Source organism: Phoenix dactylifera, chromosome 8, assembly GCF_051530095.1.
Source record: "Phoenix dactylifera cultivar Ajwa chromosome 8, Ajwa_hap1_PhDact_Kaust_v1.1, whole genome shotgun sequence".
NCBI classification, from domain to species: Eukaryota; Viridiplantae; Streptophyta; class Magnoliopsida; order Arecales; family Arecaceae; genus Phoenix; species Phoenix dactylifera.
Window position 1 is genome coordinate 4,304,955 of NC_143197.1, and position 15,444 is coordinate 4,320,398.

Consider the following 15,444-nt stretch of genomic DNA (forward strand, 5'->3'; position numbering starts at 1 on the left):
CGTACAACCTCCGACCCCGGACAGCCGAAGTCAGCGTCCGACCTCGGAACGCTCGGCCACAAGACGACCGACCCCGAAACCTCCGACCTAAGAGAAACCCCGATGTCCGAGGACCGTACTCTAACACCCCTCCGGCATTTATCGCGCATGGCCGCTGTAATCTTCCGGCACACTCAACAATAAATGCGGATCTCCGGCTTACTCCACCATTAATGCGGATCTCCGGCTTACTCCATAATAAATGCGGATCTCCGACTTACTCCACAATAAATGCGCATGGCTCCTGACATCTACGGATCCCCAGCTCTCCACGGCAAATCGACTCAGCAGGGTCTAGTCGACTATGATAAGTCTCTGATCTCGGCCATACCGCCGACATCAGTGCAATGATTCGCCTGACCGAGCGCCGACCTGAACAACATGCCAAGCCGTACTACGGCCTCGCCCTGTTACATCACAGGTAAACCGACCCCCGCATATAAAAGGGAGCCTTGGCCTCTCAAGAGGGGATTGGAACATTCATACACCCAAAAAATCACTGTTTATCTCCTTCTCCCCACTATTTGCCCCCTCCCTGACTTGAGCGTCGGAGGGCCGGCGCCGGAGAACCCGGCCACCGGTTCGTGTGCAGGCACCCGGACGGAGGACGCCGCCAGCCAACGGATCGCCGCCCCGCTGCGAGGACCTGCTGTTCCTTCTCTCCGACCGCCCCGGACGGAGGACGCCGCCCGCCGACAGACCGCCGCCCCGCCGTGAGGACTAACAGTCGCTCCCTCTCCTCGACCGAAGATTGCCCCCGGGTCCAATTTCCAGCAACAATTCATGCTTCGCCATTGTATGGAAAAACTTAAAGCTTTTTATTCGATTGGAGGCCATCCATTCAAGTTGGGCACACCAAATGGATGCTAATCCATGCATAGATCAAGATTTTGGCTCAATCATCCCTCTACAAAAATGGATTTCTTAAATTTCCATACACAGAGTTTGGCTAAACTACACTGATCCTGCCAATCCAAACAGGGAAATTTTGATTACTTCTCTAGAATATCTTCTTTGTAGAGAAAAGCTATTGATATGCTGGCTTCCATCAGAATAAATCCAAGATGCAGTCAAGTGCTTGATAGCTTCTGCAGCAAATTTGTCTTGACATATCGGTATCCAGGGAACATGGATTGTGAGTACACATAACACAAATAACTCAACTGAACTAAACGCTCTGACCCCTTGGATCAAGAGCTAAACAAAAGTTAATTGGCAGTCAAAATCTTTTCAATGGCATCTTGCAAGAAAATCCAGTTGACTTTATACTCCAAAGATTTCAAGCCAGGAAAACTGCTCCTCTGTAGAAATGTACAATAGGAAGTAATGACAATGCATGATGTGTGGCTTGCTATTGCTCCAGCAATAACATTGCGGTAATATACATGGGAATAGCTATTTCTTCAAGATAAATAAAGAGGATTTACCCACCAATTGATTTTTGCGAGCAGCTTGTCGAAGTGAAAGAGGTGTTTTCGAACACGATATATGTGGATGGTATACAAGATTGCAGATGATGTTACTAACAAAAATGACATGAGCACCAGCTGTCCAAAATCCTGTTGAGCAGAAGAAGAGAGTGAGAAACAAAGCTATGGTGCTAAAAGACTGCTTTACTAACGAACCAAATCTAAATCCATTCTTTATTTTGCATGACATACTTTTGGGTCTGAAACAATTACACCCATGATGTAAGTCAGCAAATCCAGCATAGATTGAAGCGAGTTTTGGACCCCTCCAACGATGCAGCGATCAGATTCAGGAACATGATCCTAGTCAGGGAATAACTTTAGTGGATAGAATAATTACTAAACTTTCCATAATAGAATTAAGAGCAACAAAATACTTCACTCTGAACACAAATACTGATCAGAGTCCTATAAACATCATCACTGAAGTATATGCAGAGGACTAATAAACACTTCCTGATTCTGTTGAATTTTGTTCTCAAAATTAACACAGAGACGGAAACAATATCCAGATTCACTAGAATGGTCTTGAGAGCTGATAGAAGCTGTTTAAATTCGTATGTTATATTCTCTTTAAATTCCCTTCCATCTCAAAGAATTCATGGCGAAATATCTGGGTAGGCAAGACTTAGATGTTGGTCTGCTAGGTTGTTGTGACCAAGGGTAGTTGGTTAGTTGTTTGAGGAAGATGGATTGTGGCATTCATTATCCTTGAGCCATTTATTGGATATGACGCAAGGTTGTGGACACTGGGCCAAGGACTACTGAAACGTCATGGTTAACATTAACTGTTGTGTCTGGATCATTTGGACTCTTTTTGGGCAGATTCCTATGTAATACTTGGTGGGTATATGGTGTGCGAGATAGCTTTCGAAAGGATATTCTGGATTTGGATGTGATAAAACATGCTTACTTCCCTAGTCATATATTAAGGATATAACTCTACATAACCAACAGGACTACTATACTTTTTAGGTGGAACAGTTACTTTTGAGCATATCATTATGGTTCCAAGATTTGTGAATTCCTGTTCACTAGAATCTCTCTCTCCCATTGGAAAGGGTATTTTCCTTGCAATCTATTATTTCACTGAGTTAAGCACATGCCTTTTCCATGAAAATGAAAGAGGGAATAAAGTATTTGCAAGGAGTATCGAGATACTTGATATCAGATTGATTTTCAGATGACATGAAAACCAATGAATCACTATAAAAATTAGCCATTCAAAAACAAGCAAACGTCTGCAAATAAAAGCATTTTTTTATAGCAAAATGGTGGGAAAGCTCACCTCAAACCAGTGCAAAAGTTAGCTATTCATGGCAGAAAATAGAAGATTTCAGATTCAACCCATTCATTTATCATGCTGATATATAACCAAAATATCATGGGATTGAGTTGTATCTCATACGACTTTAACTACGTTATCCAACTGAAAGAAAAAACCCACTAAAAAATGTCGTTAGAGCAAAGGCACTCAGTAACCATAAGAACGTAGCACCGCAAGACATCACTTTGCCTTAATTTTTGAGGTAAGGTGAACATGTTAAATGAATTATACCTGCATTTGTTGTATAACAGCTAAATCAAACATCCACAATCCAAGACGTGATGCTGCAACTCCACCCATTAGCATCCATGCTGAAGTTATGCTGTTACGAACCCAGATGGAAGCAACGCAAACCAACAAGAAGCACCACTGGAGAAGACAAACTAACATCATTACAATTCTTCTTTTAAAAATCAATAGCTTTTAGTTACAGAAACAAACAGCTGCGCTAAGGCTATTTGGTCACAATTTTTTTGACTCAAACCAGCAAATTCAGATTGAGCATGTGAAATTTTCAGTTTGAGCATGCATGTGTGTCCCATGGACCGAAACCCAACCCAGATCCCCAAGAAAGTGGACTGACTTACTGCTGGACCAGCCAGGCCTTGATACAAACTATACAAACTTAAAGTTGAAATCTAGCAACTACAACATCTTATCCTTGTGGGCTTGGTTATCATTAAATATCAAGAGGCAACAAGACAAAAGGAATGCCACCACAAGTAAATGAGGACAAAATTTCATCAAGAAGCAGCTGTAGAAATTAATTCCAAAATCTCAGGAGGCTTTTATATAAGGGAGACATCATCTTGACTCAAGTTTTAACCAAGAATCAGAACTCATTTTTAATTTGAAGTGACATCTATCCAGGATCTAGAGCACCAATATTTTGCAGCAACATAGAGCATATACAAACATAACATGAAAAATAGAATAAATCTCAAGTCACCATCTCGAACCGGATCTTATACCGGTACCCTTCTATTACAGTATCGATATGCCCTGAGTGGGGCTGATTTGGTGTACTAAATATTAGTACGCCTCCTGTACTATATATCGGTTCGGTACTAATATGGTACAGTATGGTCGGTACGCACCAATACTAACTAATAGAGCAAACCTTGATGGACCTCCTCAAGAAGAATAAGAGGAAGAATATAATAGAATAAAGCAAGTTCTTGCTCAAAAATAAGCATATGGCTCCTTCATGGACAAATTCTCCAACAAAGAGAAGTATCACTTTCAAAGTTTTGTATTTACAATCATCAAGTGAAGATCACTTGAATATTTATTCATTTATTATTTCTTTTGAAAAGATGGTTAGTCCATCACATTCATGAACATAGTAAAATAAAGACACTACAGATCCCCAAACTGCTGTTGAGACACAAAAAAAAAGCTAAGATAACAAGTAAAGCAGCAGTGTGGGACTACGTTAAAGTGCAATTGCCCCCTCATACTGGTGCAAATGCCACTTAATTCATATTTTCCCTAGAACATGTAGAAGGGATGTTGCCATGAACAATGTTTTCAAAGCTGTTTTAGGTAATCTTATGGCATCCAACCAGCTTCATGTGCTACAATCAACAAGTTTTTTCTGATAATGCCTAAGTGGCTAATCATCCAATTCAGATAAAGAAGCACCAAGTGTTAGTACGTTACTTGCATAGAGCCTGAGCAATGGGAAAGTTTTGAGTGTTACAAATCTCCATAGGCATCCACAAGAGCTTTAAAATTTACTGTTTGTTCTGCAAGTTGGAGATGGAGCAATACTAAAGATGACATCAAACATAAGTGAAATACAATTCAAGGACAAGGTTACCCACAGCATTCTTCCTTTCTTTTGTCCTCCTCAGGTTACTCTCAGGTTACCCACAATATTCATTCTAATAAGACAAGATAGGGGGAAAATTCAATATATGATCTTTAAATTTAGAAGTAGAATAATAAAAAGGCAGAACCTACTTAGCTAAAACAACAGTATAAGCTGAAATTGTTTAGTGGCTCAGTAGCTGCCAATTTGAGTTTCATACACTAATGAAGGTTCGTGATCTTAGGTGGCTTCAACCCCATTCCGGTTCAGACATAAAGAGAGTACCACTTGTCGTACCATGCATCCAACATGGCATGTCATGCCATGTCGTCCCTGGAGACTGATTGTTAAGTAGTCCAAAACTTTAAAAAGTGGTTCACTAATCAACATAGCATATAACCATGTCACTTATTGCTTAATATCTCAAACATAAAACTGGAGATCATATTATTATAAAAATAATAAAAAATAGACATTCCATGGCAAATTCTGTATAAAAGGTCATACCTGAGTCCATATAGACCATAAGCCAGTCCTTAGTGTTGAAATATGTGAATGTAGAACTGGATACACTACTGTTGCTGCTATTCCTACGATAGCGCTTATCCCACGTGCTATACCAATAATGTATGCAGGGATACCGTTCCATTCCAACGTAGCTGTCATCAATGTTCCAAAGCTGTCAAGAGAAATAACATGCATTGGTTGTGTTGCTTCTTGCTCCATTATAGATAACTCGAACTAGTTATATGACATAAAAATTAACATGTATGATAACATTAAAAAGAATCAATTTGCATGAAAAGAAATAAAAGAGATGGAGAATGGCTTGTGATTGATTGCAGTGATTTGATGTAACTCTGACTTTCTAAAACAAGTCCCTGCATCCACCATTTAGGACTTCCGCATGAACTAAGTCTTCATTAATCTTCTTAAGTTTTACTCTTTTTCTTTCTCTCCAAAATATATATTATGAGAAAAGTAGAGTAAAAGGAGATAGAAACTAATGGCTTTTCTAGTTTGTCTTAAACACTTTTTGTTGGAGTGAATTAGTCACTTGTGATGTTTGTAAAGTATGAGTTATATTAAACTTTCTAACACAAGAATGTGATGTTTATAAAGGTTAGCACCATTTAAGAGATAATCACCTTAGCACAGTAAAATAAAGCAAAGCCAGAGCTATTCCTGGAAGCACCACTTCCTGCTTTGAATAGACTATCCAAGCATCGAAACAGGGTATTATCGATAGTTTCTCAATTATCCTCATTTTCCATTCAGGTGCTTCAGTCTCTATATTTCTTCGTTCAGGGCAAACTGAGATCTCATTCACCTCGATAATAGATGAACTCTCCAGAGGATCACTGGGAATGAGTTTCGGGTTCCCCCTTTGGCTGCTTTCATTAAGAGCAGGAATACCATTGTACACAGATTTCAGAAGCCAATATTGTAACCAGACTGATGTTGTATTCCATAGTGCCAAAATCACTGCTGATGCTTTCAACGAAATAAAGCTAATGATGAAGCCACTGAAAACAGGGGCAAGTAGTTTACAGACTAGATCAATTCTTCGAATGACCGAGTTCATCTTTGTCAGTACTTCTGGAGGCTGCCCATTGGATATCACAACTACCCTGCAATTAAAAAGAAACTAAGAAATCATATAGATCAATGTACAAGCAAGTTATATAAACATATCATTATGCTGTGACATGATAAAATGTCAAAACAGCAATTTTGGACCTACTCTTATAATTCTACCATAAGAATTATTTTATAGGTATAGAGTGGAAAATCAACAAACAAAATTGTGCAGACATCAATCTTAATTCATGATTCCACAGTCTAAGAGATTGGACAGTAAAATGAGAAAGGAGGAACAGTAAGGAGCAGAAAAAACCACATTTTGACTTCATATGTTTTGGCAACATTTGAACCATATACTCACATCAGATGCCCAAAGACTGCTAAGGCCACCGCACAGACAGGATTCAATATCTTGAAAACATTATATATACCACCATCAATATTTAAGATGGCTAAATTTCAGTGCAATCTCGCAGTTTACCAGAATATGGAAGATGACAAGCGACAGCTAGGCTTCCACATAAAATATAACTTCAGAAAAATCATATACCTCCAATGTCTAGTATATTCCAGTGCGTTGATGATTTGATCATACATCTGCTATTTTGAGAATGAACTTTATACATTGATGATCTTTTAGTTCTTGTTGTAAAAATAATATCCAACTTTTTGTCATAAATTATTTAAAGAAAAAGAATGGTGGCATTGGTAACAATCTATAGAAGCAAATTCAGAAGGAGAAGATTACAGAGCATAAGCTTATCAAGTACTGCTGAAAGATAAACAGCTCTAAGTGATCTTTCTACTCGACAAAAAAAAATAATATTTATTCCACTTCATCCTTCATGTGATCAAGGCCTCAAATTGATCTTGATCATCCAAATGAAATTTTACTTACTGTAGATAGAAAAATATAAATGAAGGTAAACATGGACAGAGTACCATAATCCATGATAGAAATCTTTGTGGAAATAAATGGAAGAATCATAGAACAATCAAAAACCTGACTCTAGTGTTACTTATTTATGTTAAAACTACATAAAGTCATCAGAGACCTTTACTAAGCATATCAAGATCTTTCATTACCATTCTCTTTCTATCAGTATAGTACCAGCAAGAGTTGACAGTACCCCAACTGCTCCAGAAATATTGGTTATAACAACCAGTAGCATAAATGTCACAAATGCAGTCGACATCAGATGATGGTATATCAGTAGTGCAGTCACTGACCCTCCAGCAACCATAAATGAGAAATTTTGGGTCACCAGCCAAAGTCGGAGAACCTGCCAATCGATGGAACAAAATTTGAGTTTCCTTGGAAAGTGATGTATATCATCAAACATCTTGAAGATCATTAACAGTGTCAAAACTAGTAATGACCTGCAAGTAGGTCAATCTGTCCACCCATGCTCCAACAATTGGACCAAATAATGCTGTAGAGGAGGACTCCACAACACCATAGAGGGCAGTGAAGAGTAGAGAGTCCGGCCATATGTTTATCATGTACAAACCAACAGAGAATTCCCACATTCTGTAAGCAGTGAAATTTCATGAGAAAATCCTTATCAGTATTGAAACTTCTTGACTTTATTTAGAAAAAATTTGTGGTTCAACCAGCTCAAAGAGAGGATCTTTCACACCAATTAGCATGAGTAACTTTCCTCTCATTGGCCAGAAACATTTTAACTAATCCAACTAAAACAACCTTATGACAAGGCAATCTAATTGACATAAATAGGTATTCCCGGTTAATGCGTTATGTGTAAGAACAATTCATGCAAAAGGGACCATTGTTGGTAATGATCTCTTAACCGCTCCAATTTCATTTGACAGCACCATTAGAAGGAAATGTGTCATTTGAATAGTTTCAAACATTAGCAAATAAAAGTAATGTTTTCCTCATCCAACTTGTGTCCCTCATCACATATATGCAAGTGACATCATATGAAGAAGGAACTGCAAGAAATATTTAAAGTAAAACCTGCGAAGCCAAAAAGAATAAGACTGGGTCAACACATGACTGACTCTATGGAGTTGGAAAATAGCGAAAGTATACTCTCCAGAAGTTTTATGCATCACCTTTATAGAGGGGGCACATCTAGGAGCTGCTAAAGGCTGGGATGCAAGCTAAATTCATGAAGCTGGACATAGCCTGACCATGGAGGAACTTTAATTCTGAATCCAACATTCAGTCCAGAGTAGGCAAATATCTAACCTTTTTTTTTTCAAGAAATAAGATGGAAACACCACCACTAGGGTTCGAACCCTTGACCTCTCACAAGTTGGGAGGAGTACCAGGCATCTAACATAAGGCTACTCAGCCATATATATAACTTGTTGCCATGAAAAATCTACAAATTATAGGACCGGACATTACACTTGATATGATTTATTTAGTGATAAAGAGGATGATTAACTTTTGCTTTCACTGGATAAACTGATTTATAGTTGCAGAAAAAGTAAAACTAGAAGATGGACATAAAATAAACAGGGGAATTATATGCATCAAATGAATAAAGTATCATATGGCTATGGGCAGAGGATGCACAGGATACAGATGTTGCAAATTATACAACCAGTAGCAGCAAAGGTGATACTGCTTAAATGTGGATATAAGATACATATACAACTGCCTCCGACGGAGAGAAATAGAAGGATATTTGATCTTGTTCTTAACGTGGAGTTTGAAAATAAGAAGTTTTCAGAAGTAAAAAAAGAAGTTTTCAGAAGTAAAAAAAACACACTGCATTTTTACTGGAAAATAAATTGCCTTGTTTTGCTGCAAAATTAGTAGAGGTAGCCTGCATCAGAGAACTAGTTTTCAAAGAAAATCAGATTATAGATCAACAAAATGATTAAGCATATATCTCTGACATCAAAGCTGTGCAGCCCAGAATCAAAACAAGTAAAAAGAAATCCGAGTTGAATAAAGAACTCGTTCTTTTATAGATTTGTTTGTTGACCATTGAATATAAAAAAAGAAATAGAAACACTTTTTTAAGGCACGCTGCATTGGCTTCATTTTCAAATGCATGATTTCATTTGGACAAGATGATCTGGTCATCAAATATTTAGCTTTATGCTGGAGTAAATTCAGACCAGAAATTTTACCAACATTTATTTTCTTCTTATTGTTTTCTTTTTTAGGTGACAATATTCTAGACGATGTAGGCCTGAAGATATTACATCATGTATAGGAGTGCAAGAAGTCAAATTCACCATCAATTATCACTTGGTAGATCAACACTCAAATCCTTTGTTATAGTCTTTTTAAAAGTCAGGCAAAACAAGAATAACATTAGCAAGATAGCATCAATAACTGAAGTAACAGATCATTAGAAATTGGAACCAATTTCAATATAACATGGTAATGAACTTGGAAGTAAATAAAGGGGTAAAAGCATAACTTTTGGAAATGTAATTGTTTTCACATTTCTAAATACTTCCACTCTATGATCATTCATGTCTTAGATTGATCAGAGGTACCTGTATTTTTTTTTTTTTCATGCCTCAAGTAAGAGGGCTTAAAATTTGACAAGTAATTGATATGAAGGAAATAAAAGAGAAAGAAATGTAAAAATAATAAAAAAATTTGATTAAGAATGATTATGATACAACATGATCAAAAAAAATTTCAGAACAAGATGGGGGCCGTTGCTCTAATCACGAACGACTCTAGATGGAGTAAGTTGACTCTTTTGCTAATAGGTGAGAGTTAAGCCACATTCTTGATGATAGAAAGATGTCCGCCACCAACTTCACAAGTCACTTGGACTCCATTCATGAAAAGATTGACCATCCACTCCATAAGTTTCTCAACCTTTGCATGCGAATAAGTTAAATCTTTAATCTGTGGATTTCTTGAAATCTATGCAGAAGTAGGTTGAAAATTCGCTTTGGGCCACTTGATGTCCATATGAGAGCAAATTGAACCTTAACTCTTCCAGTAGAATTGAAGCTGCATCTATTGATGTTTGGAATATCATTTATTGTCAAGAAAGATTTTTGAATCCTAGAATAATAGGATAGGATCGGACCAAGTGCTCCATAGCATTGCAAGAGAAAAGATGATCGGCACTCGGTAGTATTGTTGTTGTATGAAATATATTTTGGAGTGCAAAAAGATCTTTTTTCCTCCTTTATCATACAGATTGAAATTTATTTAAATAACTCATTTTTGGATAGTTACTTGCAAGTAACTACTCTATATCCTGATGACTTTTTTTAGGAAGTTAATTTCAGTGGCAAACTACCCACATATGGTCTCTTATGTGAATAAGAAGTATCCAACCATGAGCCTTCCAAGTGTCACAATAAAAATAGTTAACCAAATCTCGATTGGTCTAATATTTTTGACTATTTACTATAGTTGATCTATGGGCCATTAATTTTTGGGTATAAACAGTAATCTAAAGATGAAAATGTAGGAGGAACAACTTACAATTATAACCCATCAACTACTAAAACCTTGACAACATTTAGGGCTGAGCTAAAATCCTAGAATCAAAGTGACATAAGACTTTGTCCAACAACTAAAAGCCAAAATCATTAACCCATCCTACTAACTCACTCTGCCTAACTTACACCTATTACCTTCTATTTGATATTGTCTAAATTGTTCGCTACTACCATCTCAGTATATCTCAATCAATGGAAGTAGAGACTGCAAGCATCTTATTAATCAATGTTTTAAATCTTGTGGGATGGGGGCATTTTAGTTTCAAAAGAAACTAGGATGCCCCACTATCTCCTCCTATCCCAACAACGAATATTCCAGTAGATATTGAACATTCCAGTAGGTATCATTTCTCTCTATGCCCTTCTTCTTTTCTTTTTGAAGCTAGGATGCCCCGCTATCTCCTCCTATCCCAACAACGAATATTCCGGAAGATATTGAACATTTCAGTAGGTATCCTTTCTCTCTGTGCCCTTCTTCTTTTCTTTTTGAAACTAGGATGCCCCGCTATCTCCTCCTATCCCAACAATGAATATTTCGATAGATATTATACATTCCAGTAGGTATCCTTTGTCTCTGTGCTCTTCTTCTTTTCTTCTTTCACTCTTTTTTATTTGTTTGTGTTTTTTGTTTTTCTTTCCGTTCTTTCTTCTTTCCTTCCTTTTTTTTCTTTTTCCTTCCATCATTTCTTTCTTTTGTTTTTCTTCTTCTTTTCCTTTTTTTCCTTCTTTTCTTCCTTTCTTCCTTTTTTTTTTTTTTCTTTTCCTTCTTTCATTTTTTTCCATTTTCGTCTCCTTGTTTTTTTTCCTTTTTTCTTCCTTTTTATTTTTCTCTCTCCTTCCTGATCTTTCTTCCTTTCCATTTTTCCCTTAGTTCTTTTATTTCTTTTCTCTTTCTTCTTCTCTTTCATTTGTTTCAGAGTCCTATACCTATCCTAGTTCCCGTTTTCTCACTGGAACCTAAACGGGATCGCTAGGACGCCTTGCTGAGATTTATGAAAGTGCCATTGACCACTTTGCACCACTATCAGTACTCGGCTAGGGGAAGCGCCAAATATTTACATTTTATTCAAAAAAAACGATGAAACCAAATAAATAGGCAGGCATATACAACTTAAACATCATTTTCTACCAAAAATTCGACTTCAAGAAATCAAAAACATTTGGAATAGATGCACTTATGGTGGAGAGATTTATCATGCAGTTCTGATAACTTTTCTACTTCATAGCAGATAGCTATGTCTAGATATTTGGGGGAAAGAAAGCAGAAAGAAAGTAAGGGGTTTGACAAGAAAGAAGTCCTTACCTGGCTCCCCATCGGGCAAGGAAGTGGCCAACATACATGCGTCTGATGAGGGATTGATCGAGAGATATCTGAGACGAGCCTGGAAGGAAAGGCTGCCTCACGTTCTCCTCCATAATGTTATTAGCCACCTTTTCTCCCTGTTTTCTTTTCTATCAAACCCGGGCTTTGGGCTTGGATTTCTTCGCAAAAGCCTTCACGGATTGCTGCGTCTGCCCACAAGCGCCGCTGCGAGGATCGTATCTACATTAACGGTGACAGCGGGGAGAGTACTAACTGCGAGACCGAATTCCAAGGCGTAGGGTTGCAAAACTTTTGGCCGAGGAGTCAGGGCTTGGGGTAGCGGGTCGAGATCATAAATTTGATCGCTAGCATGGATGCATGCAAGAGAATTAAAAAAGAAAAAAAAATCTGTGAAGTGAGATCGAGGGTGCAACACGCACACACGAAAGAAGAAGCGACATCGAGGAGCCAAACCAACTGCTATCCCTGTGGGATATCCCATCGGCGAGCCAGAACAAATGAGTAGTACCGTCGACGACATGGACACTTCGGATTTTGGAATATTTTGGGGTTTCTGTAGTTGGACCCACCTTGTGATCATTGTTTATTCCTCAGCCACATGATTAAGAGGGAAGCCGTTGGATTCGATATACGTCGAGGATTTGATATGAGGACATGAACGGACTGGAGGACTGAGCTTGGGAACCTTTGGGAAAGAGTACAAAGACACGACATATATGTACAAAATATTTGGTGGAAACTTCTCGGATCTGCTGCCTTAAAATAAAAGTTTTAGAATATGATAGCATGAAAAAATTAGAGTGGTTGCCTCTTACCCGCACTTGTATATTGTGGATCTAGTAGAAATCTGGGGGAGGGTGGCTGTTTTGGATGCCCTCAGTATTCTGGAGGGGATAGCCGTATGGTCAACGATTGGAAGTCTCCGATCACATTATTGGCGAATCCCCCCCCCCCCCCCCCCCCCCCCCCCCCCCCCCCCCCCCCCCCCAAAAAAAAAAAAGGCATGTTCAATACCCTAGGTCTCCAATGGGTTTGCTGGGCTAGAGGGCTAGTTGGCTTCAGGGTATACTTGATTGGTTAGCTATTTCATTTATTTTATATTAGCCTTAATTTGATATATGAATATTGAATTATAACTAATTTATTTTAGGTGTCATTCAAAGGTAATTTTTTTGGGGTTCGTGCTAGTCCAGTTTTTAGCCTAAATAGATATTTCGACATGGGCTCTGGCTTGGGCTCGGGCCCGAATTTTTCAAATATTTTTGAGCCTAAGCTCGGCCTAAAGTCTGAAAAATTTGAGTAGAGATGTGGCTCAGCCCAGCCCAGCCCAGCCCTACCTCCATCTAAAGAGTGATAAGATCCTTCTCCTATTTCTTCGTTACCATTCCTTCTTGCTTCAACTCACTCTCCTGGAGCCTATTTAATTAATGAATAGGTTAATCTCTGTCGAGTGAAACAAAGAGAAATAACTCGAAGTAGGTTTTGGCGGACCAAATTAGTGGGTTAGAGGGCTAAACCTGCTTCATAGCTTATTATATAGGTGCCTCTTCTAACTCAAACGCTGACACACGTGCACCCAACTCCATGCGCACGGACAAAGTAACTGCCTAGGTTTAAATGGGATAAAGAAGTCCTTCTGAAGTCCTCTCTTGTAGCCTTGGACAAATTTTTCCTATTGCACAGCAAGAATTATTATTGGGACCAATCATGCAATATCCTTCAACAAATTATAGTATAATTGTTAGATCATGAGTCCAATTTGACACCTCACACCTTATAACCACTTATTTTTCCTTGATATGACAAACTTTGATCCAGGGCAGTTGGTGCTCATCCAAGTCTTGCATCTAGGTGATGCATCGGAAAGGTTAGCTTTTAGTGAACATAGGTGGGGCATACGAAAATTAGGTTGAAGCTAATTAAGCAATAGACTTCTGCCAATATATAAACTCCCCCTTCTTGTATTCTTCTGTTCTTTGATATGCTCAATGAATGAAGTGGATATGCTTGCTTATTATTTTGCCGAGAAGATTATAGGTTACGAGTGAAGATGCCTAAGTTGAAATGTTCATGAGCTTATATATTTAAAAATTCTAACACATGTGACATCAATCTATCTCACAGCATGTTCGGCAGTTATTAGACTAATACAAAGGATTAGAGCTGATGATTGGGCAGGTCTCAAGCTTAAACTATATTCATTTTTAGCTGAGCTTCGGGTGGGATAATTTCAAAAATTGATATTTTTTAGGCCCAAGCCCGGCCCATGATGAATTTTAATAGGGATAAGAAATGTTGTTTTTGTTTTCTACATCTTAATGCCTTTAAATTAGCATTCAAACATGTTATCAACATTTGTATCGAGTTAAAAAACTCGTGGAACTAGGATTTCTTAAGTAGGGGCTAAAGTGATAGTTGCACCACTTGGGATTAAACCCTCAATCAATTATTTAAAAGGTCAAAGGCAATACCATTCGAGCAAGCACTTGATTTATGTTATGATATTTAATATGATATCATCTCTGAGGCTATGAAAGACTCCCAAATGCATTAGATTTGATGTCCCAAAGTTCTATCAATTTAATAGGCATAAAAGAATTCAATGATCGGCTCCTTCTTGCTTAAGAGAAAGTTTGATTAAAAGGGCACCAATTTAGTTGACCTAAGTTATTTGTTTTTTAATCTCTTGCTTAGATTACACTATCTCATAAAATATATTAAAAAAAGAGATTGTTCAAAGGCAATTAATGACCCAATGAACAAGATTTGGATAACAAACGAGTAATGCATCATACGAGGCCACAATTTAGTAGACGTCCAGGAATCCATGATTACAGTGAACTTCTCATGTGAGATGAGAATAGATCTTACGGGCAAGTGTAATGTGGGTGACGCAAATGACATAAAATTATATATATAAAAAAAGTCATGATGGTATTAGAGGAATGATAAATATTTTTTTTTTTGTTTTTGCGTGCATACCTTTCTAAAATTCAAATTCGCATAAATACTTCTTTAAAATTTATATTTAAATTTATGTACTCTCATAAAACACTATTTTTGTACAAATGACCCTAATATAACCGTTCTTTTAACACCATTAATAAAAACTATATTTATTTTAATTAAAAATAAATAAAATTTTAAAATTATTTTTTATTCTTCATCTTATAAATATTTTTTTCACCTCTATTCATTAAAAATATTTTAGTTATTTTAATTCAAAACCATTAATTTTTCAATGACGATAGATGGTGTGGGTATATATATATATATATAAACACAGATAAAAAAAAAAGGAATAGCAAAATAAATATTTTATAAAAAATATTTATATAAAATTTAATATTTAACAAAGTATTTAATAAAAAATTATATTTAAATTTAGTAGTATATCCTTCGGCCATAAACAACAAGCAGTCGGCAAATC

General features: G+C 37.3%; 1 protein-coding gene across 4 annotated transcripts; it reads right to left on the reverse strand.

Annotated features, from left to right (window-relative positions):
- Nucleotides 1–833: 833 nt before the first annotated feature.
- Nucleotides 834–12,518, reverse strand: LOC103702074 (solute carrier family 40 member 1). Of its 4 annotated transcripts, XM_008784362.6 has the most exons (9): nt 11,994–12,510; nt 7,613–7,763; nt 7,319–7,515; nt 5,797–6,279; nt 5,156–5,327; nt 3,067–3,204; nt 1,701–1,811; nt 1,471–1,598; nt 834–1,340 (listed from the first exon to the last, which is right to left on the reverse strand). In XM_008784362.6, coding segments are annotated over exons 1-9 (1,494 nt in total). In that variant the 5' UTR covers nt 12,107–12,510; the 3' UTR covers nt 834–1,339. The 4 variants fall into 4 exon arrangements, 3 of the variants coding, with proteins under 3 accessions (XP_008782584.2, XP_008782583.2, XP_088558570.2); XM_008784361.6 differs by having other exon boundaries at nt 834–1,598; nt 11,994–12,511; XM_088702444.2 differs by lacking the exons at nt 834–1,340; nt 1,471–1,598; nt 1,701–1,811 and adding an exon at nt 4,869–4,981 and having other exon boundaries at nt 3,121–3,204; nt 11,994–12,518.
- Nucleotides 12,519–15,444: the final 2,926 nt, after the last annotated feature.